The sequence below is a fragment of the Chelonia mydas genome, chromosome 2 (genome assembly GCF_015237465.2).
Source record: "Chelonia mydas isolate rCheMyd1 chromosome 2, rCheMyd1.pri.v2, whole genome shotgun sequence".
Lineage (NCBI taxonomy): Eukaryota > Metazoa > Chordata > Testudines > Cheloniidae > Chelonia > Chelonia mydas.
In genome coordinates, this window is record NC_057850.1 from 56,363,128 (window position 1) to 56,387,851 (window position 24,724).

At 40.5% G+C, this 24,724-nt stretch overlaps 1 protein-coding gene across 1 annotated transcript in view; it reads right to left on the reverse strand.

The window, feature by feature from the left end:
- KCNB2 (potassium voltage-gated channel subfamily B member 2) overlaps window positions 1-23,119 on the reverse strand; it is a 295,859-nt gene extending 272,740 nt beyond the window's left edge. The window contains exons 1-2 of the mRNA XM_007063578.4: window positions 22,468-23,119; window positions 4,681-5,365 (exon numbers count right to left, since the gene is read on the reverse strand). Coding sequence (XP_007063640.2) covers window positions 4,681-5,259 — 579 coding nt within the window. The 5' untranslated portion in view covers window positions 5,260-5,365; window positions 22,468-23,119. The remainder of the gene's footprint in view (window positions 1-4,680; window positions 5,366-22,467) is intronic.
- Window positions 23,120-24,724: the final 1,605 nt, after the last annotated feature.

Consider the following 24,724-nt stretch of genomic DNA (forward strand, 5'->3'; position numbering starts at 1 on the left):
AGGAAATATCTGAATGAGGATGCAGATATTTGTAGATTAAATGAATGTGATATTCTTTTTCATATTTCTTTGAAAGATGGCAAAGTAACAATATGTTTTAGATTTATGCTGAATGATATTTCCATATGTTTTTCTTGATTTTCCCTTCTAAAAATCCCTTCATTATTTCCCTTACAAAAAGAAACTTCACCTCTGAACAAGAAGGCAGACAAGCTGTCCTTTGCCAAGCTGACACCAATACGGTTCTGATTGGCTTGCAAACAATGTCCTAGGAGTGGTTGAACTAGCCCCTTTTCCCTAGAAATTCAGCAAGTCATCTCAATGACATGTCCAGTCTGGGGGCTTGGCTCATAAACATATAACTAGATAGCAATGCAACATGCTGTTGTAGTGATACTGGGTCAACAAAGACAACAGTTTTTCAATTTTCCTTCTACAGAGGGAATGAGTTTATCCACTACAGCTTCCTGCCCCTTGTTTCAGGATAAATTAATAATTTGCTGTGTGAATATGTAATTACACTTTAAAATAAAGTGCTGAAATTTGGATTTTTTACCTTAGATGAGGATCATGCCCTATATCCTAATATGCTATCCAATCAACAGTATATTGTATTAAGGCACATAATGTATACCAATTTCAGTATATCTTGGTTTTATATGAGGCTAGTTCTTCATTTTCTAATGTTTCATAGATTCCAAGGCCAGAAAGGACCATTCTGATCATCTTGTTTGACCTCCTCTACAACATAGATGAGACAACTCCCCCAAATAGTTCCTGGAGCAGATCTTTTAGAAAAACATGCAGTCATAGAAATGTAGGACTGGAAGGGACCTCAATAAATCATCTAATTCAGTCCCCGGCCGTGAGGGCTAAGTATTATCTAGACCAGTGCTTCTCAAGCTATCTGATGTGGGGGACGGGCAACTTTTTTTTCCAATGTGCGTGCAGACCGGCAGCCAATGGCTCGCGGACTGGCACCGGTCTGCGGACCACCACTTTGAGTAGCACTGATCTAGACCAGGTGTTTGTCTAACCTGTTCCTAAAATCCTTTAATGATGGAGATTCCCCAACCTCCATAGGACAATCTTGATTTAAAAATTGTCCGTAATGGAGAATCCACCCTTGGTAAATCATTCCAGTAGTTAATTACTCTCACTGTTAAAAATGTATGCCTTATTTCCAGTTACTTACAGCCATTGGATCATGTTATACCTTTCTCTGTTAGACTGAAGAGCCCATGATCAAATATGTAGCTACTTATGGAATCTAACCAAGTCACCCATTAACCTTCTCTTTATTAAACTAAATAAATTGAGCTCCTTGAGTCTATTACTATAAACCAGTGGTTCTCAAACTTTTGTACTTGTGACCCCTTTCACATAGTAAGCTTCTGAGTGCGACCCCCTCCCCTTATAAATTAAAAACACTTTTTAATATATTTATAAATATAAACAAAAATATATATATATATAATTTATAATTATAAATGCTGGAGGCAAAGTGGGGTTTCGGGTGGAGGCTGACAGCTCATGACCCCCCATGTAAGAACCTCGCAACACCCTGAGGGGGTCCCAACCCGCAGTTTGAGAACCCCTGCTATAAGCCATCATTCTCGTGGCTCTTCTCTGAAACTTTTCCATTAGGCTAGGCTAGGGGTTCCCAAACTTGGTTCGCACCTTGTTCAGGGTAAGCCTCTGGTGGGCCGCGAGATGATTTGTTTACCTGAGCGTCTGCAGGTATGGCTGCTCGCAGCTCCCAGTGGCCGCGGTTCACTGTTCCCGACCACTGGGAGCTGCGGGAAGCGGTCGCCTGGCCCGCGCCGCTTCCCACAGCTCCCATTGGCTGGGAACAGTGAACCGCGGCCACTGGGAGATGCGAGCAGCTGTATCTGCAGACGCTGAGGTAAACAAGTGTCTCGCGGCCCACCAGAGGCTTACCCTGAACAAACCATGAACCAAGTTTGGGAACCCCTGGGCTAGGCCCATTGGGACAATTTCTCTCTCGTTTACATTATTCAACCACAACTTCCATGGGAGTAATTGATCAGATTTTGGCCCAGTGAATATTTACATATAATGTATTTACTAGCTGAGGACAGTTGAAAGGAAACTCCAACTGTATAATATGCTTTAGTTCAAGTTACCAATCAAGAATCACATAAAATGGGCAATAAGTCATATAGAAGGCAATTTAAATTAGGCAAATAGGCTTCACATAGCAGCATACAGACAAGCACATTATGCATTCCATTGCAGCAACATAGAATAAAACTATATGTTCTGTGAGTCATGTTCAGCCAGATGAGGGGGAAATCAAGAGGTGAAAAATAAACAAATATGAGCCCTAGTAGGTAAAAACAATAAATCACCTTGATTTTCAAAACTTGCCTGGATTGGGTATTAATACTGTGGGTACCACTTTTTACCTAAATCAAATATATTGCCAGGCCCTTCAAAATAGGCCAAACCAGTGGTAAAGTACGGTGTCAATAAACACTTTGTTCAGGGTTTTCAGAAGTGCTCAGCATTTGCCTAATGCTGTTCCCACTCATGTATGCCAATGAGGGTTTTGCTATTGAATTCAATGGGAGCAGAATTAGACTAATGCAGAGTACTGATGAAAAATCCCACATCCTCTGTGTACACACAATTAACCACCAAGCAAAAGAACGATCAAGAGCAAAACCAAACAAAACAATTCTAATAGACTAAAGAAGGGACCTGGGGGTTCACTTTTGCCATATCTACTCAGCATTATTGTCTTGCTTTCTAGTTTACAGTATATTTTGGCAGTAGCATGACTCATGGGTATTAAGTACTGTGGGCCATAGACTCCTCTCTGACATGAGAAAACAGAGGAGAATCTACAAGAAAACATCCATGCGCTTTCCCCTCTCAAAACTGTAGCAGTATAAAATTATTCTGGCAACAGGCATGGCCAGGGAGCTACAGGTAAGCCAATGATCTCTGAGTTCAAACCCAGCAGGCCTCCGTCATCATGTGCATAGGTAGTGTGGTTCTACGGGGCTTTGACTCTCTCTCTCTCGTTCCCGACCACTGCCAGCAATGCTGGCTATGTTGCTGTGCTGCCATTCTCTCTCCCCTCTACAGGAGCACTCATATTTCTGGTGGTTAGGGGAGGTCATGCTTACTTAACCACACTGCAAAGAATATATGCAGCACTGAGGGACTGACTCCAGCCTGTCCAGCAGGCTGCATAGCAGCTGTATCACAGAAGTGCAGCAGGAAGCCTGATGGCCGCTATACCATACCACTGGATCATACTGTGTAACATGGCTTCCTCAAGACTTTTTTGGTACAGCTTATGCCCATCTGCTTCCCCCTGCTCCTCCTAACGGAGAGGAACATATGGCTCAGAATACTCTACTCTCAGAAGTAGAAAACCCATTTGCATGTGTTTTCTAAAACATTCTTTAGAACACCCTCGTTTTTCACTGCCAGCTGTTTACTCTAGTTACAAATCTTTATACACCATGCCTTGACTCCTTAAAGAAAATTTTGTCCAGGCTCAACCCAATAATACAGCCCGTGGTGAAAAATTAAAACAAAACATAATATGCTTTTTAAAATGCCTATTACAAAATAATTATTAACCAATTCATGGAAATGTTGTCATGCTTTAAATTTTTATAAACTCTTCCATATTTTAAAGTTATTAATATAGGACTGACACCCTAGTACCCCACAAGTGAGAGGGCAAAGCATAGCCAGAGTTAAGCAATACGTGTGTACTAAAGCTTTGCGTATAGTTTAAGTGCTATTAATTTAGGGCCAGATTTTGATGGTCTTGTTCATATTGAGTAGTACCTTATGCCATGAATAGTCCCACTGAAGTCAATGGGACTCCTCAAGAGCTTTTTATTGTAAGTAACAGTACCAGAATCTGGCCCTTCCAGTCCAATCCTGCCTTCTTAACACAGGTAAATTTCCCCTTGATATCAGGAGTACATTTGCCTACTTTGCCTGGATAAAGCCAGCAGGATTGGGATATAGTCTAATGAAACAATCTGATTCCTTATCTCTGCATATTCTGTATATTCATATAGAACTCATTCTGGGTTTCAAAGGTTTTTTTTACCAGAGATAATATTGCTATGATATTTGCTAGATAAAAAGCAACCTGCTGGGGGGCTGGTACCACTCTCCTGACAGTCAAGCTGATGCCACTTAATAGATGTCCCTAACTGATGAATTGAGAGACAGCCATTTTAAACCTATACAATGCCCCTAATGGTAACAGTACGAACACTCTGAAGTTGCAGAAAACATTTCTTTATAATCAAATAAAATGATTTTATAAGCAAGGAACCTACTAATGTTTCATATTTATACTCATGGAGAAAGATCAGACATACATGCAGTATACCATTACATGTGTGCGTTTGTGTTTATATACAACAGCTCTGAAGGTTTATAGTTCATATTTATAGTGCTTCAGCCTGATTTAAAGCTTCCTGAAGTCAATGGGAAGTTTTCCATTGATTTCAATGGGCTTTGGAGTAGACATTTAATCAGTTGTATTCACATGATCACATGTACCCTTGTTTTTCTCTATATTAAACATTTTTAGTGAAAGTTATTGATGCATTTCAGATAAACAGGTCATGTACTTTTAATTTTCTAGTGCTTTGGTGTTAAGCATGTCATTTACCCTACCTTTGCAGCCACTGATGAGTTGGGTTTCTCTAGCAAGTCCCAGAGTTTCTTCCTTTTATCTGGGCAACAAGTATTATCAAACTCTTCCCCTTCTCTCTCACGCATTGTCTCTGCCTCTCTCCTCAGTTCCTCATTCATTTGTTCTTTCTTCTGATGATACCTTGCCTGGCAGCAAGATTCTAAATATATCTCATCAATCCCCCAGAAATCAAGCTCTTGGCCAAAAGAGAGAGCACACATTTCTTCCATCATGTGTAGCTTCCCTGTCCTGTAGAAATTCAAAATGGAGGTGAAAGCCCCTGGGTGTCGATCAAAGAAATATTCATTCTCATTTAGGTTATAGTCATCACACACTTCCAGCAGAGAATCATGAGTATTGCAGTCTCTGAGCTTTCCTAATCGAGTCCTTGGGAGTCTGTCCAAAGTCCTCCATAGAACTTCATGATTGAGCCCGCCTACATTTATTTTAACTCTCCTTGAGCAAGTTTTGCTCCTAATGATCTCCACTGGTTCTGGTGGGAGGGAAAGGGTAGACCTTGAAGACTTCCTGTTCATCTCTGGTGGAGCGTTCTCTGCCATTCTGAAACGGATGCAGCTGTGAAGCCAAAGTCTTTATGAGAATGAGCTTGGAGAATACAAATTTTCGAGCAGGATCCTCTTTAGACAGGTCTCCCCATTCCTGGAGCTAAAAAAGAAAAATAAATGGAATCTTGCAACACACCGCATATTCACACAGCTTTTTTCTTATGTGACTATATACCTCCCTTTCTACACTCTCATGTACACATCAGAATATAATGACAAGTGCAGTAATGTTGCTCACTGAGAAGGGAAGCTCTTTTTTGTGGTGGTAGTAGGAACAATGCCCCAATTTCAATAGTTGGGAATGCCAAGACTATTAACAGAGCTAGTCAGAAAAATTCCAGTGAAACATTTTTTGTGAGAATTTGCCGATTCATCTAAAATCAAAATAGTTTGCCAAGATGGTTCTGATGGAGGGTTTCTGCCTGGTTTCCTGCTAGCTCACCTCACTCATTGGAGAGTCCCAGCTTCCAGGGTCCACAGCTCTGGGGTATTCTGCCAGGCAGACTCCTCTGGGTTCCGTGGCTCCATTCCCTTTTGCAGAGCATTTTGACATTTTGGGGTTTTGCTCTGAATTGGAGCAAAGCCAAAATTTCAAAATATCAAAATCCTCCATGAAACGGAAATACCTTTCTCTGCGCAGCTCTAGGTATTATTTGATTTATTACATTACTTCATAGCCATGCATCTTCTCATTGACCAAGGAAGGTTTGTCATGTAACTAAAAATAGTTCAGCTCCACTGCCATTATAATCGGTCAAGTTTTCTAGTGCTAGAAACTACTGACTGGCTTACAGATGTTTGAACATCATCCCGTGACTCTGTTCTAGCCATTTACATTATATTTTGGCTGCATATTGGAGGAGCAGGCATATATATCACTCTCTATCCTCTCAGAGACCTCTTCTTCTGCACCACTTTGCCCACCTGTTAAGTGGTTGCAGGAACATGATTCCCAATGAATTACAGCATCTTCAGGTTTCTGATAATCCTCAAGCTCATCTTCATTCACTGCCTAATGCTGCAGAATCCTTCATCAAGTGCAGCTGCCCTTCACCCCCAGTTGGAAATACCAATATCAAACAAGTAGTCCCCACATAATCTGGTACAAGTCTCCCACAAAGAATAGTTCTCCCTATGTTCGCTTGCTCATTTACCAGACACTGTGTTTAGATAACATGCTGGCTAGTCAAGGGGCAAATAAAACCGACAACCAAGGCTAGACAGACAGGGTCTGCAAAAGAACATAACAGATAGACTGACCAACCTCTTATAGGGAAGATGAGAGCTAGCCTTGTTTTCCACCACTGGATAACAAACTTGTCTTCCTACCGGAGGCCTGACCCTTCTTCTGAACTGGACAGGGATGGTGTCCCTAGCCTCTGTTTGCCAGCAGCAGGGAATGGGCGACAGGGGATGGATCACTCGATAATTACCTGTTCTGTTCATTCCCTCTGAAGCACCTGGTATTGGCCACTGTCGGAAGACAGGATGCTGGGCTAAATGGACCTTTGGTCTGACCCAGTATGGCTGTTCTTATGTTCTAAATAACTTCAGTTTAATTACAAATGTGAGTAAGAACAAGTCTTTAATCCTGTTTAAAACACAAAATCTAAAGTTAAAAAACCCCCAGAGATTTTTATTAAATTTATATTTTTTAAAGATTTCCTTTCTTCCTTCAGCAGGCGGAAGAACTCCAAGATGTCTGGGCCCTATCCTGTGATGTACTGGAACTGCCTGCCTTCAATGCCATGCAATATCAGGGAAAGAAAAGGAAAGGGTCTACATCATTTCAGCTAATATTTCACCTCATAAAAACATGTATTTATATTTGTATGCATGTATAAAAAGACACACAAGATTACATTTTTATTCTAAATGTAGAACTTACTGTCAAAAACAAATATCTTAGTAGCTGAAATCATTTAAAAGTCAAAAGGATTCTGCTGTTTCACATTCCACACTGCACAATGAAACTCCCTCCTGATCTCCTAGAGTAAATGCACTGAGGAGGCAACCCAAAGCTGCTCAGTGCCTATTTACACGAGGGCTTAAGCCTATAACATTTACCTTCATTCATGAAAAAGACACCTGATAACTTCACTTGAGGAGATAAATGTCATATCAAATCAAAGCCCTCAGGCTGGATGTTTCCACTCTGTGCATTTCTCTTTTTTTCCACTGGGCCAGCTCCTGTCTCCTCACCCACCTCACTGCAGCCCTAAATGTAGCAGAACTGCCATGATAATATTGTGCAGCATGGGGGACCAGCTGCAGATATGCAGCACAGGGCGGGACTTCTACACCCTGCAATCTGCAGCCTGTGGTGGCTCTCTGCACAGTACCAAAACGGGATATTGGGACTGAGAGGGGTAAGAGTTGTGCACTCTGAACTACACAATCCACTCATGCAAGTCTCCACATAGCAGACAAACAGCAGCTACCGGGTGCTCCTCACCTTGAGAGAGGATTCTGTACTGAACTACCCCCCGGAGAGATTCTCTGTGCATGGCCTGTTCAATTAGGTTTTGTCCAGGGGTCAAGGATGTATTTATCTATTATTTAACATAGAGATGGAGATAAATAGATATTTACCAACTGCAATAACATACATGGATATTTATCCTCACAGAAAACTGTCTCAACCCTTATGAAAAAATCCTTTAGAACTTAATAGACAATGTTAACTTCTGTATAGGTCTCTCAGACAGTCCTATAGAATTTAACAGGAAACTTTATCTCTGCTATAGATTTAAAAAAAGACTTAGAGAGGTTATGATATTCTGTATTAAATTCAATCAATTGGTTTTTAGAGTCATTTCTATAGAAGTCCATTGGTTTAATCTCTATTAAACTCTAGAGAACTTAGGGAAATCGTGTAGCCCTTTCCTTTCCTTTATTTTTGTTAAACTGTACTTCCTAGATTTTAGCAACTTTAAGTAAAACTCACTAGAAATCAGTCAGTCAACTTATATGGTTAGGCTAACCATACCCTTATTAGCTTTTGAGATAAAATTACTTTTTTAAAAAAAGAAAAAGCAAGAACACATTTGTTTCACTATTTGTGCATCACAATTGTGCCATGGCATTGTTAAACGATGCAAAATTATACTGCCACTAGCATTGGGCCAAAGCTGACAAAACAAAACATTTTTTATTATGACACCATGATTACTGGTTGAATCTCCAAGTTTCAGGAAATATTTATTTATCAAGAATTTCTAAAATAGCAGCAATGGGTTTGATTCTGCTCACAGTGAAGTCAATGGTAAAAGTCCTGTTAACTTCAGTGTTCAGAAGAATGGGTCCGATATATTATAGAATAAACTCAAGCATTGCTATTGCACATAATAGCATGTCACAATGTGCAGCGCTGTGAAAAGATGAAAAGTAAAACCTCTTCAAAAATCAAAGAATCGTTTCTAATTTGTGTTCTTTATATTGCTGTACATTGCATGCTGCACAACGCATGCAAGTAACAGCTTTTAAAAAATGTTTAAAAAGTATTTTGAGCCTGTGTTATATAAGCCTCTTCATGCTTTTTTCTTGTTTTTTGTTTTCAGAAAACGTTATAAAAATCTCTATTACTGTGAAACTGTTTACAGAGGGTAGAAGAGAGTGTTTGCATCTCTTTCTGTGTACCACACAGATGTAATCAATAGTCTTCACTTCAAGAGAGTAACATTTTCACCTTATAACCCACATAATAAAACACATACAAAATAACCACAAATTTTTAAGCATAAGTTAGGAAACAGAAGTGCACAATCAGGGTTACCTTTACAATTCTTTAAATAGCTTTAAATAAACTTGGCTACCTCCAACCAAACTCTTTGGATACTGCAAGTTTAAATTATTTTACAGCCTGAAAAGGATTTTAATATTTGTCTTTAGCATTTAGTTTACTGGTTTGAGTCTTATAGGTTGGTGTAATTACAACACACTGCTCTTGGGGCGGAGAGTAAAAAGTGTGATTACATCCTTAGCATCCTATTGCAATAGTAGAGAAAGACACAATAATAAATACAATACAAGCAGCTTTCGATAGAATATATTTTTCTTCCTTACAGTGTGCATGTATGTGTGTGCACATATTACATCAAAAAACCTAACTTCACTACAGTCAAACAATGGTAAGATTGCAAACTCACTCAAAAGTTAGGCAATGCCTGTGCAAGCTTTCATTCAGCCCCCTTGCAGCTTTTAATTCCATAATCAGGATGGGGGGTGTGGGGGTGTTCCCAAAGAAGCCCTGCCTCATTCAGTGAATGGGCAGTTATTTAATATTTCTTTTCATCTCATTCAGTGTTTGGTCCCTGGCATTTTTTAATATACACCATTCAAACCATGTCCTAACTATAAAATTATTAATTTCCCCATGGGCATTTCGGTGGTCCTCTCACTATAGTATCTAAGTGCTTTACAAACATCAGTGAATGTATTTTCACAACACCCCTGTGAGGGGCAGGTGTGGTATCACCCCATTTTACGCTTGGGCAACTGAGGCCCAGAGAGATTAAGGTCAAAACTTTGGGTGCTCAACTTGAGACACTGAGGGTACATCTACCCTGCAACAAACAAACAAAATAACCCGCAGCAGTGAGTCTCAGAGCCTGGGTCAATTAACTTGGGTTCACACATTTTGTGCTACAGGGCTAAACACAGCAGTATAGCTATACCCACTCAAGCTGGAGTGGGTCTCAGAGCCCAGGCTCCAGGCCCAGCAGAACATCTGCACTGCTATTTTTAGCACCGTTGTGCAAGCCTGAGTCAGCTGACCAGGCCTCTGAGACTTGCTGCCGGGGATTTTTTTTTGCAGTGTAGACATATTATTAGAGCTTGGTTTTTCGGAATACTTAGCACTATTTAACACTTTATATGTTCAAAGCACAGCTCCAATCAACTTGAGTTGCAGTCATGAGTGGCTAGCTTCACATAGGAACACTAGCAAAACCAATCCAATTCCTCTGGAGACCAGATCAACTCCCTTAACCATCAGACCACCATTCTCTTCTCGCAGTCCCCTGCCTCATTCCATACACACCTTTCAACTTCTGCAACAAATCAAATGGGACTCCTACAGACAACAGTCTCCTTCACTACACAACCCTGGTTCATCCCCCCGAGCTGGTCTGAATGGGGCAGGAGGCCTGTGCATAAAACAGCATATGATCGTGTAATTGAAGGCTGTGTCATCATCTGCCTATGGAGAAGGGGGAATGAATTAAGGGTGCACAGTCAACCTTAATTCTGGCATTTCCTAACTTTTAAGTGCCTGACTTTGTAACCTGAACGTTCCATTTTTAGATATATTTTCCTAATTTAAAAACAAAAAAACCAAATCTCAACTAACACAATTTCTATCATGTGGAACAATACTGATCCAAGGTGGTCAAGAGCTGGGTTCAGACCTCTATATCCACATAGCACATCTCTAACAGAGTAAGTGGCAGCAATAGTAGGCCATTATCCTCTACGTGGAAAAGCCACTAGAGAGGAAAAAAACACGCACATTGCAGTGGGTTTCAGAGCTGTTCGCTGACAGCGGAGGAGACACAGGGTTCAATTCCAATTTCTGGAGTGGAGTGTTGTCTATTGGTTATATTCCTTCTGCCTCTGTGCCCCAAGCCTGTCTCTGTCTCCCACTGCTATCCAGCTCCTAGCCCAGCTCTCTCCCCTCTACTCCTAGCCCCTATTTGCCTCTGCTCCTATCAATCCCACTACTGTCGCTCCTCCCTCCCTCCCTTTTCTGCACCTGTGTATCGTCCAGCTGCCTCCCACATCTCTTCTCCTACCTTCCCTCTAGCTCCTGAAAACCTTCCCTTCCATTTCTCACTCCTCTGCAATCTAATCAAGCAGCTTCCTCCTCCACACGATGCCTGGAAACCAGAAAGAAGAGCACTGAGAACTCAGGAGAGACTATCTCCCTTCTCTCAGCTCTGGTGCCACAGCAGTCCCCCGCTACCAGAAGGAGCAATTCAGGGAAAGTCTTATGTAACCCACATGCTTTATACTGCAGCATTTGACTTTGTTTGGCCCAGAGAAAGGGAGAGAAACAGTGTGGAGGAGACATGGATTTTAGTTGGAATACTCTAACTCTGCACATGTGCAGGGCAAAGCAACTCAACTACAGGGTCCCAAAACATCCAGAAGTAGGGTGTGGCAGTTACTAGACATGCTCAGTAGCTGTTTCTGAAACAGTGAAGGAAGGTTTCGTTGTGGGAAAGGAGACTTGAAGTCCCATGCATAGTCACTAGTTGAAAGCTGAGCCAATCAGAGCTTAGGGAGAAAAAGTTATAAATAGATGAGTTAAAGACAGACAGCCCTGTGGGTTCAGCAGGTGGTCCACACAGGACCAAGAGATGTGTCAGCTGTGTGGGCTGGGTCCCCATATCTGTACCACTTTGGATACAGACTATGGTCGTCTGTTTCACCAGCAACTGAGCACCAATAAACCATTAACCCAAGGGCAGGAATGTTGCTAGCTGTGGAGACCTTAGACTGTTTGTTTGCTGAAAGGCTTCTGAATGAGATGCTGACTTTCTCCTCAAGCTGTGAAAAGTCCAGGTGATACACACTGCATACGAAGGCCACACTATAAAGACTGATGAATCATCTCTGAAAAAAGATCATATGGGAATGTGTTTGTGTCTGTCTGCGCTAAAAAGTATAAAATGTTTTGTTGAAACCATATATTTAAATATATGTGAGAGCAACAAAGTGGGGAAGTCTGTATGAGAAACACAGTAGATTTTACTATTTAATGGTTTTTGTTGAAAAGTTATTCATATTCCATATAGTATTTACAATGTTTTACACTTCTTACATTGCTTTCTATGTCCACTCAAAGGTGGTTTCACTAAGAAAGTGCATGGTACTCTCTCTTTGAGGTGGACTGGAAACTATTAACTAGAGCAGGCTTGGATTTTTTTGACAAAACATTTTTTCATGGGAAAAGGCCAATCTGCCAAAACCAAAACTGTTCGTGGAAAAGGGTCGTTTCAACAAATTTCTAGTTCTGAAAATTGTTTGAAAAAAGGTGTTTTGAAACTGTAGAGATGTCCCATTTCAACAATTTTCAAACAAAAAGTTCTGGTTTTGGGTCAAAACAAGATTTTTGTTTTGAAATTTAAGGTGATTTATAGTAAAAAATGTAAAGGGTCAGTATCAAACCAAAATGTTTTGACTGACCTGTTCTGACTTTGTTCAGTTCACAAAAATTTGAGATTTTGACTTTTTGTCTCTGTCACAGAGCTTAGCAAGCACCCCCTCTTGGCCTTTCACTATGATGGCCATGAGGGGAATCCAAGCTTCTGTACTCTGATGCCCTGGGGTGTGCTAAGCTTCTGAAGCTTCAACAGACTGACATACGGGTTCCTCCGTTGGCCTCTCTGGAACATTGCCTGGGCACTGACTCTCAGTCTGTTACCCTTTCTCCTCAGCCCAACTGGCCTAGGCCTTCAGGACCAGTGTTGATCCCCAAGGTACCCTAGTTACTTAAACACACCCCTGTCCCAGAACTCTGTCCAAAAGGTGTGAAGCTTCTGGTTTACAATGTAACTCTCAGGGGCATGCAACAGTTATGGAGCAGTTAACACAGAGAGCCACTTTTCTCAGAGTCTCCACATTTATTTGATCATACAAAGCACAGGAGAGTACAGAACATACAAGACAATAAACATTCAATGCATGTCCCTGCCTCGTGGCATTCTTTGGGCTGGGGTTGTCCAGAGTCCTTGGGGCCATTTGGACTCAGGAAAGCATGCAGGTCCCCTTATCCCATGAGGCTGCTACATGCTGGATGACCTCTCCCTCCTGGAGTCCCTCACCCACGTTTCTCTCTCTAGTGCCACATTTCCTCTTCCTCCCCCCTCCCACACCCCATTCCTCTTTTGTTCTATCCTGGTAAGTTTCTACTGTACCTACCTTCTCCTCTCCTTTCAGGGGGAGTTCAGCTAACTTTTGGATTTCTAGGGATCCAGCTAACTCTTTTGTTCCCAGATGTTTGAGTTGTGATAGCGTTGTTAAAGTCCTAAACAGCTTCTATTTGTATCTTTCTGGTGCAAAGCTGCTGCAAGACCTGTGAGCAATGATGGATCCACATTTGCACAGGTGTTCACGATACAGCAGTTTTTCATATGACAACATCACAATATCAATCAGAACTAATAAGTTGTACAGACAGAGCCCCAGTTTATCACAGTCCCAGTGTGGGAACAGGAAAGATTTTCATACAATAACCCTGAGGTTTAACTCTGAAAAGAGAGTTCTGTACCTGGCCTCTAAGTACAGGAACAGAAAGAAGGGGAATGTAATAAACTTGTAGATAATATTGCCTCAGCATCCCCCTACCCTTTTACACCTGCTCAGCCCATGGATGGATCATGTTTAGTACAAACTAACAAACTTCTACTGAGCGTGTGCAAACTGAGATTCTTCAGAGGAATAGAACTAAGATATTTTGGGGATATTTTGGGAAACAGTTTCATGGGGACAGCAAAAGACAAATCCCTGATATGAAGCTGACCCTCCAGCCCCCCCCCCCCCCCCCCCACACACACACACACATTTCAAGTTCCTTGTCCAAATCATGGAGGTGCAATGAGCTTCTCAATGAAATGCTTGCAAGATTTTTTATTTTTTTTAAAGCATGGGCAAATAGTATTTTTTCCCCCTAATTTCATCTCTGAAGTTGCTGAACTCTTTTAGCTGAAACTTAAAAAAAAAAAAAGAAAGAAATCAACCTGAGGCAGACACCCAGCATGGAAAATTCCAGCCCAAACAGCTAAAGTTCGACAAAATTATAAGCAACTGAAAGATCTGATAATGGAAAGTGTTGGGCAACCTTAACTAAAGTCAGTGCCACCAGCTCCATACATAAAACACAGACACTCGCAGAAACAAACACAGAGAGAGAGAGAGAGAAATATGAAAACTTAAGAAAAGTAGTTAAACTTTGATACTCCATACATTTATTAAATTATTAAAACATATTTCTTGGTTTTGAAAAATAAAACAGTCGTCCAAGATCTTGCAGACCAGTTTTATGACTATATGCAGCTGACAGCTGTAGGGAACACTTTACAAGGCTTTGGAACTTCTATAAACAAGCCTATCCAAGCACCTAAGTCAGTTTGATGAGTTCCTCGTTCTCTTCAGGTTGAGCATGGATGATGAGCTGAACTCACCCAATGAGTAGCACTTAAATTTTTTTTTTTTTTTAAGCCTCAGACAGACAAACCAGGCCGGACAGAATTAGGTAGTTAAGCAGCCTGAAGACAGCAAAAGAGGCAATTGGTAGAATGTTCACAAAACCTGGTAACTACAAGTGCTTGAATGTTTTGGCTTATTTAAGTTTTCTGAACCCCCAATAGCGCTTGTAATTACTTATTGGATTTTAACTCCAATAAAGAATGGTAGATCAGCCCTAGGCTCAAGTGTAGTTGACCTGGAGAACTTTAAATAAGCGTGAGCTTTGTTTGCCTAGTTTATTTTTCCAAGTTCATTGTAATTTTGTGTGAAAATAGGAGAAACTTTATCAGTTCTTAGCTTCTGTGCCTGGTGTGACACTACAATGACACTTCACTGTAGCTTGGACACTAAACTAAACCACTTGGGTTGTTTTTCGATTCCCCGGAATATTCAATTATTACCATAAAAGTGATTGTAAATGTTATGTCTTCTCGTCAGGTACCTGCCACAACTGAAAAATACTGCAAGCTACTTCATCCCTACCTTTCCTCTCTCTATTCATTCATTCTCTCTCTCTCTCTCTCTCTCTCTCTCACACACACACACACACACACATACAGAAAATATTTTATCACAGCTCTTTATGGATTTTTCAGGCCTCTGGCTCATTTCTTACACTGCAGTAAAAATGCTGGTCGAGGCTGTGGTACAGCAACTCTAGTGCCATCTTTGGGTTTCCAGTTGATCTGATATACTGTAATCTGGCTTCAGACACTGTCACAACATTGAGTCAAGCCTTGCAAAGATGTACAATGATATTTTATTGCAGGCTAACTCTGGGCCTGTCATTCCTCATTATTAATACTTCATCGTTTGTGCTTTTGACAACTAGCTGGCTACCTGATCCTAGCAAAGTCAATTCCAACGTATTCCTGCTCGTTTTATAAAATACATTTCCATTTCATCTAATCTAACACAGCATGTTAGCATGTCTCACAAGGTTTTGTTTTGGGCCTAACTCTCCACAGCGTCTCCATTTTTCTATTCACTTTTGCGTTCTGTTCTTAAGGGCTGACTTACTATAGACTAGCTGAAAACGTGTCTTTTACTGCATATTCATCCTTCTCTGGAAATCTTGGTGTGAGTCAATTGTCACACGGAACACAGAGCTGAATTGTGGGCAATTTTTTTATTTTCATAGATCCAGAACTGAATATTTGATATCCTCAGAGTAGGGACTGCATCTTAGTATATATTTGTACTGCAGCTAGCACTACAGGGCCTTGATTTTGAGTGAAGCCTCGGAGCCATACTGTAAGAAAACTCTGATTAGTATTAATAATAAATTAGATCCCATTTTTGTATTTACTATTTGACTGGGGTTTTCATAATGTCACAACACGTTGAAACTGGGAGATATTTTTAATTCAGCACATTCCTTCCATGAGATGCTGTCAAGATTGGTAGGCCTAAAACAGCGGCACCCTTTTGAAAACACTGTCTTCATGAATCTCCCTCTTCCGTGCTTGATAACAATTATCGCTGCCACCAACAAACTGAAAAAATAAGGAACGAAGCACTTTTCTGGGAGATTATTTATTTAAATTAATGGAAGCAGATTACTAAAGCTGATTATTATTATTATCTGATTTGTATTAATCTTTGAATAAAAGCAAATCTAAAACCATAACCATTAATCCAAGTCACTTATCAGAATCTGAAATCAGAACTTGAATTTATTGATGGAATTAACCATTGAATCAGAGCATCCAAAAAATAACAGTAAATTGAAATTCAGAGGAAAGATTGTCTTTTTTGTAAGGAACCGATCTGGGACTTAAGAGATCAGGGTTCAATTTATGGCTCTGCCAAAGACTTCCCTGGACAAGTCAATTAATATCTATGTGCCTCAATTTTAACCAGTGCCTTTGTACATAGTTAGAAATCTACACAAAGCCTTAGCAGCAAAGTCTCATCATGGGAAAGCCTTTATCACTAAAAATTAAATAAACAAATATCAGCAGAGGCTTTCCATATCCTCGCTTGAATCTGGAACAGCCAACACCTTGAACTTCCAGATGTCCCAAATTCTCTGGTGGATACCCTCAAAAAAGTGGGCCTACAAGATATCCATAGTATCCTGCTAACTGCCCAAGATCTTCCCTTGCCTTCTTCAGCTGTGCTGCATCCAGGCTACCATTGGCTTTGGTAGCTGGCAGGAGAGCACTTCTTCCTGGGAACTGTAGTCTAACGTGGGGAGTTTTTACATTTGTTTTGTATTTTACTAAGTCCTACCAGAACTGGGCCTTGCATGAGTTTTGGAAAGGCAGGTATCAGGCTAGTGGAAAGCTGATATCTGAATTATTCGTATTGAGATCTAAAAGTTGGCCTAGGAATCCAAAACAAATATGGACATATACGCACAGCCCTATGCAATATCAATGGTATAAGGCATTTTGAAATAAATACATGTTAAAAGGAAAGTCCTTTTAAGGTTGGCATGGTAAATGAGTTAATGCACTAAAACACTTTCTATTTATGGAACCAAAACATTTAATAAAACTTTGAAGCCCCCTTAAATGAAGTCCTGTATAAAGAGGTCAACATTTTAAAACCTGGATCACTAAAGTTAAGCATATAAATTCATATCTAGGCCTACTGAATAATAATGGCCCAATTTACAGAAGTGCTGTACATCCACACCTCCCATTTACTTCAGTGGCAGTCAGCATCTCTGAAAACCTGGCATTTAAGCATTCACTTAAATGTGAATTTGCAGCCCTAACTTTAGGCACCCAGGCTTGACAATTTTGGCCAGAATACAATTTTAGCACAAGACTATGCAATTAGCATCAGCAATGATCAGTGTGGGGAAAGAGCTAGTTGAAAATAATCTGGAAGTTGGCACCACTGTCAAGGTAAATAATTTTGGGGGGCTATTAACCTTGGCAACTACTCAATGAGCACATTAGACATTGTCACTCATGCATTTGTAATTTCAAGGCCAATTATTGCAGTTCTAAATCTGTTTTAAGTCTGCTTTGAAACACCAGTGCAATTGTTCTAGCTGTAGCAAAATGACTGCAGGTTGGGTACATTTTCTGCTCACGATGTCCTAGCATCTCTCTATAACATTGGTATCCTTGCATCAGCTATCTTTCCATCCATATTAAGTATATGATAACAGACAAGAAGGTTCATGATGTGGGAATTCATCCAGTTAGATTAAGGCCATCAAACTCACTGATGACCCAAGTTTTAAAAATCAAAATGCGTAACTGAATTCTCTGTAGAACCAACCTATTGTCTCATTTTTTGCTGCTGCTGCATCTGTTAGTTTCTTCATCAACACTTTCTTTGCAAATTGAAAATAAGGCTATTTTCTAATAGGTTCATATTTAATGAGCTACTTCTTAATAAAAAAATGCTATGAATTGTTTTGAGATGCTTCTTATTAAAACTCCCAGGTAAGTTTATTTTGTATTTTATTGCCTAGAAATAGAATGATAGTAATTGATCTCTATTTGTTAACTTGTTATGTAATCAATGGGATAAACTCATCCTTGGTGTAGTCAACAGATGTCGCATTTTAGGAGTTTGCACTATTAATTTTCATTACAGCTTTACTTTCTATTTCCTGGCCACACTATCTTACCTAAAAAGCGGAAATTTTATTTCTTAATTATTTATTTCTTAAGGAACTAACACACAGTACAGAGGCAGCATGCATAAACTTCTGCAATGTCACAATATACCGAGGTCTTGCTTTCACTATATTATGGGAACTAAAACTATGGCTGCTGGATACTGCTGGCGGTCACTACATTATGCCCTGCCTGAAATATATTCTTCATGCATCTCACCAGTGTATCTGAAAATATATTGGTCCTTATTCTCCTCACTTTTGTCCATGTAAGTTCATTGACGGCTCCTCAGGGTCTGTGAAAGGAGAATGGGGCCATATGGAAACCAGACAAACACTCTGTTTTACCTGTCATTATGGTTAAGAGTAGATTTTCTTCATTAAAAAACCCCCAAGCTTTTATGCCACCAAGCCTTTTCCATTAGTGTTTGCAGGCTGTTCTTGGGTGTGGTCATCATAAATGAGTAAGAATTATTTTGAGTTTTCAAAATAATACTCATGTACTAAATTTAGTTCAAAATTACCCTATTTTTATTGCTTGAAGTTTAAGGTAACAACCACAAGTCCTCAGTTTACAATAATTTTGCATGGCTGGCAGTCGCAAGTTCACAAATGTGTGTGTCACTTGCACTTAGACTATAGTTCGTACAAGTAGTTCTCAAGTTCAATATCACTAGAAAATAGAATGGCCTTCCTAGTCTCTCTACCCATAAAGGGGAATATGGCCAGTATAATCTTAACAAATTTTAGATATTCTGACTGATGCATATAATACCTAGGGTTTATGTGGTCATGAAATTAGGATTATATTCTAACATAAAATCAAACTAGAGGAGAAGACAATGACAAATTTCTATTAAATGAAAATCTTGTTCAATTTAGCTATTTATTTTAATAATTTTTAAATTAAATCGGAGTAAAAATTAATTGTCATCCTAAATAGCAAGATAAAATAAAAGTCTGTTTGCTACAGCAGACAGTAAAAGAGATGCTATCTGAAAATGAGCAATGAGCAAAAAAACACCACAAAACAGATTCTTTTCATGCTGTTATAAAATCATGGCCTTAAAGACAGACTTCTTTGGTCATCTACCTTTCAGTCAAACCAGGTTTGTTTTCTATTGTAAAATTGCATGAATTTTGTCCGGCATAGTTTTGAATGTCCCAAGCAATGGTGCATCCACTATTTTTAGGGTGGGAGAGAGAAACTCCCCTAGACATAAAAAAAGCTTAGGTTACGTGATTAAAGGGTTATATTGATTTATTGATAAAAGTTGCAGTCAGAAAGTGGACATTGGTTTCTACCTACTATAGCGTGATAGGTAAAAGACATTCCACATATTGAGTGAAAAATCTAATAAATAAAGTTTCCAGTACCACCATCCAAGCCATGAACTAGAAAGAAAAATGACAGTTTCCTATAAGAAACCATACATTTTCTCTCATGATGCCAACATTCTGGTAAAAACGATAATACTGCAGATATAGAGGGTAAAAACAGTTCATTTGTAAAGTTTGTCTGGGTTGGTCATGTTCAGATGTCTACAAAATAGAAAGCCTTGTTGCCAAAAATATGTCCTAGTGAAGTATTATAAGCATACAAAGAATCCATTAGATAGACATCACTCATAATTCTTAAGAACCATATGCATATTGTTGCTAGATAAAAGTTTATAAAGCAAAAACAAAATTCTTTGATAAAAATGACCCACAAAAGTTTAAAAATTCATACTTTTAATTGAGGTGTGTGTACTGTCTGGCCAACTTTTACACAAAACTAGTGATTTTTAAGTGCCTCAATGTTTGGGTCCCTAACTTGAGATAACTCATTCTATTTCCAGATTCTTGAGGATATCTGCACTTCCTAAAAATCAAGCCCCTTTAAAGGTGTCTCAAGTGGGACTCCCCCTAAAATCACTAAGCACTTTTCAAAATGTCATTAATGTAGCTGACTGTTTTCATATGAATCATGCAGAACTGAGACTATATAGCCCTCTCCAGTATATAGTTTCTAAAAGAACAAAATATGAACTAGAATATTGGATGGGATGCCCTCAGATATATAGCTTTAAAAATAATTAGTGCCCCAAGAATAAGATGTTATTTGCACATGTACTAACATGGAGCTCAAGGAACTTGGAAAATTGAGATTTTCTTTTGAAAAGTAACAGGAACACCATCTGCAAACTATTTGGTTGAGTTTCAGTGCTTAATTTGTGCGAGGACTTGCTGGGACTCTGGCACCAGCAACTCTAGGTTTGGGAGTTCATAGCCCCGGCACCTCTGGGCTTGTCACATCAATTATGAGAGTAAATCATTCTTGAGCCCCAGTATCTCTTTCATGACAAATTAAGCACTGTTGAGTTCCAAACTCTGGCAAGGAAGCTCCCCTATGCTTTTACCTCCCCTGCTCTTTTTCTCCTTAGCTTGTCCCTGAATGGCAAGCCGGATGTGTGCCAGTTAAATTTGCCAAAAAAAAAAAAAGTATGACCATAAATAAATGCATAGAAAATTGCACCATCAAGCCAACAGGAAATTTCAAAATGCTGAATCCAGTAGAAATGATCAGAACAAAATAAAGTTCCATTTGGAACATCGTTTCCTCCTGATCTTGATCCTGAAGACATTTTCATTTTTAGTGTATGTATACTTATGACTGAGGCTAATTTGAGGCCAGTGCAGCACATCAGTGAGAGTGTCTGATAGAGAAAGGAGGAGGGCAGTGTAGTTTGAGCATACACTATTTTGAAAACAGCATGTTGAGGTATCCTTTAAAAACGAGTTGGGGCAGCTGAAAATACAGGAGAAACTGGGAAAGGGGACGGGGTGTGTAAGTGTCTGAAAGGCCAGGGAGGACTCGGCAATACAAATTGTGTACGAACTTTTTTCCACTGCACCTTACCTTTCTGACAAAGATTACCAGACCGTTAATACCAAATAGAAGATGATCATACAGCCAACAAATCTCACAGCCACCATTAATTGAGTGATTCTACTGCCACTAAAGTCTCTGGCAAAACTCCCTTCAGATGGAAGTAGGATCAGGCCCTACTTCTTGATTTGATATGTAGTTTTTGTCAGCTCCTGCTCAGCCTCAAGTGCTTGATTCTATTTCTCCACTGAACTGGTTGAAGCATCCTTCAAACACACCACTTGGGGAAACTTGAAGAACTCTGTGGTTTTAAAGCAAAGCTTCCTCATCAAGCAGGTTTCCACTCCCCAAGCCTGTCCAGCTTTGCTGCTATTCTTCCTCATCTAAACCGACCCTGGCAGCTCTTCAGTACTAAAGGATAGGATTATTGACTGAAATCTCTCTCTTAGGTGTCCTCTTAGTCACAAGGTCTTGATGACTATTTATTTGCTAAGGGACATCTCTTACACCTGACAGTATTAACACACCCTTTATATATAGAAAAATGAAATGTGATTTTAGCACTAATGTGGGAACTGGAGTTAGTCTCATCAGCAATGAGTTAAAATGTCCCAGAAACAGTAAATATACCATTTATTTATATCTTAATCGTTATGCAACTTGACTTGAATGAAGTCCAAGAGCTACTATAAATATGGACAGTACATACATAGGATATAAACATAGCTTTATGTACCCATGCATTTAAATATTGCTATAAATCAATAAAATATATGGAGTGGATTATGTATAAACATGCAGCATACCCACATTTATAAATACACACATTTCTAAACACAGTATTGTATATAAAATTACAGTATGCTGCATACTATACCGGTATGGGTATGGTTAATAGTTTCACTACTTTGATAAGGAAGATCTTTAAGTCACTAGGTACACTGGCAAAGTACAATAACAGATATCTTTTGAGAGATGTAAGGTTTTATTTCATCAGGTCCCCACCAGCAGTACAGTGCACCAGAAACAAGTGGTGAGCATTTATCTTTATATTTCATCAAAGGCAGGAGGTAGTATACTACAGAATGTTTTTCTTCCTCTAAGAGCTTTGAATGAATAAAAATAGAAATCACAATTTTTCGTGTGTACGCTACATGAGAATCTTTCAACCCCATCCACAACGGGGGAATCATATTTATGAAAAACTGAACCTACCAGGCATCCTGTCTAAAAACAGTTCTGTGCCTGGAAACAGCATCGCTTTACAGCTCCTCGAGAAGCATTTCTGAATGTTGCACTTTTGCGTGTGCATTCAAGGAGAAAGCTCCCAGCTACCTTACTTATAAATAATATCTTAAGTCAGATCTGGGCACTGTAAGTCCAGTTGGAGCCATATGGCAGTTTCCATCTTCTTTGCAACTAATATCAGCGTAAGAAGCAGTGGGGATTCATTCTTAAGAAAGACTCCACAGTCGACGAGCAATGCCCCTCCGCTTACCTTATTCAAACACACCACGTTCAGCATAAACACGGGCTGGAGAACCACAAAAGGCTCAGGGATTCCCTCTTTCTTCCAGGGGCCGGTCTCCGATTTCCTGTGCAAGTGCTCTGTTGACAACCCCGCGCAGAGGGGAGAGGTTTGTTTTGGTGGCTTCTTTTCTGATGCTGATTATTTGCTCTGTATTCCTGACTCCTCCAAATCACCATCCCCCCCGGGGCGGAGGGGGCTGAGGGAGGACAAAAAAAGGGAAAGCCATCCTCTAAAAAAATCAGTGCAGCGAGCGGCTAGGATTGCAGGCTGAGAAAAAAAGGAAAAGCTCCTCTCGCCCCAGTGTAATCTCCCTCCGACTGCATGTGATGTGGTGGCTGCTGGTGGTGGTGGGTGTTGGTGTGTGTCTGCGGATGTGTGCGCTGTGCAAAGGGAACAGCAGCGGGCCGGGAGCTCGGCACAGCATGGAGTGAGCTGTGGAGACAATCAGAGGCACACGCAGGCACACACTGTGTGCACAGACACGGACTGCACACTTGAGGAGCTCCATTCCCCATAGCCAGGGTGTACACCCATGCACACCCTCTCTGCTCCTAGCTAGGGTGCACGCATACACACACCCGGAGCAGAAACGCGCGCTCACACAGCCTTCTCCCAGCCATAACACATGGACACAGCCTCACTCACTCCACTTCGCCTGGGTGGGCACACTGCAGCGAGCTCCCTTCTTCAACCAAGGGACACATGCACACACCCTCCCACCAGGCAGCCAAGGTGTACACACACACGCCTTCCTCCTCCCAGTCAGGGTGTGTACACACACCCCTCCAAACACACACACTCGCATTCCCTCCTTACATACACACATTCCTCTTCCCAGGGAGGTAACACATTCACACACTAACAAATTCAGAGACTAACAAGCTCTATTGGCATGACAACCTAAACAAGGTGTCGCTAACGTGAAAGGTGGGGAAACCTTAAGTGTCTATGAGACGGTGCAACACAGTGCGCCTCTACACAGAGGAAGTCTCATCCCTTCTCCCCTTTGCCCTTATTGGCAAGTTTTGATTGTGTAGCAGGCTGTTAGAGAGGGTGCTGTTATTTTTGCTGCCTCTTTCCTCCGCCCTGGGTTTATGCAGTTTTTCGTAATTGCCTTATAACGCAGTCTTGTTCCTGATAATTTGAGGAAATCTCTCTGATGTTCCCTTATATTTTGGATATTGGATTAGAAAGTGATTCTCCGTTTCAGTCTCCCCTCTCTCCCCTTGGTTGCTTAACTGTTCCTCTGGAGGTTTGCCCTGTACTTCCTGTTTCCACTTGCCACCTCTAATTCTGTGAGGGGTAAGAGTCTGCCTTGGTTTTGCACATTTCACTGTTGTGCAGTACTGTAATTTGCTACTATGAAGGTTCTCTGAAGGGATCTGTGGAAGTCTAGCATGTTGCTATTTTTGATCTGTTGTTCCTAGTGCTTCACTAGTGTCTTGAACATAGTTTAGGGTGAGATGGTTAGTGACTTCAAAGCCTGCAAGTGTTCTATAGAACTGGATTGTCTTTTCAGCTGCTTTTAATGTTTGGTTCTTTGCAGTAGAGGGAGTACCTCACGCACACACATGCTGTAAGGGTCTACATGTCTACATAGGGAAACTGAGCAGCATAGCTATCCCAAATAATTTCACCACTATAGTTATGCCAAAGTAACTCCCCTGTATGGACACTATTCCAGAATAAGATTGACTTTATTCCACTCAAGGCAGAGTAGTTATTACAATAAGGTTAATTTTTATTCTGGAGAGTGATTATTCTGGAATAGCATCCACTGGAGGGAATTAAGCAGCATAGCTGTAATGGTATAGTTATTCCATGATAGTTATCCTGGTCAATTTCTCCAGGTAGACAAGACCTTTCCTTTACTTGTTTCCTTTGCCTAGTCAGGACTTTTGCATGCATATACACCTTCCTCTGCTCTGCCACAAATGGGGGCTGGAAGTCAAAGAATTCCTCCTTTCCCATTGGGGAACCTTCATCTGCTGAAGAGAGGAAAAAGAACAAGACATCTCTCACCAACCTGGGGTCCACCATCATCCAAACCCAGGGGTGAGGGAAGGTACAACATGAGGCTCTCATCAACTGGGGAGGAATAGAGGAGACATCCAATCTTTCTGCTGCAGAATACCTCCTCTCCCATTCCACCTATGGCTCTTCAGAGCCACCTCTCATCCAAAGAGGGCTTATTAGGTCTTTCCCCCTCACCTCCATAATCCCT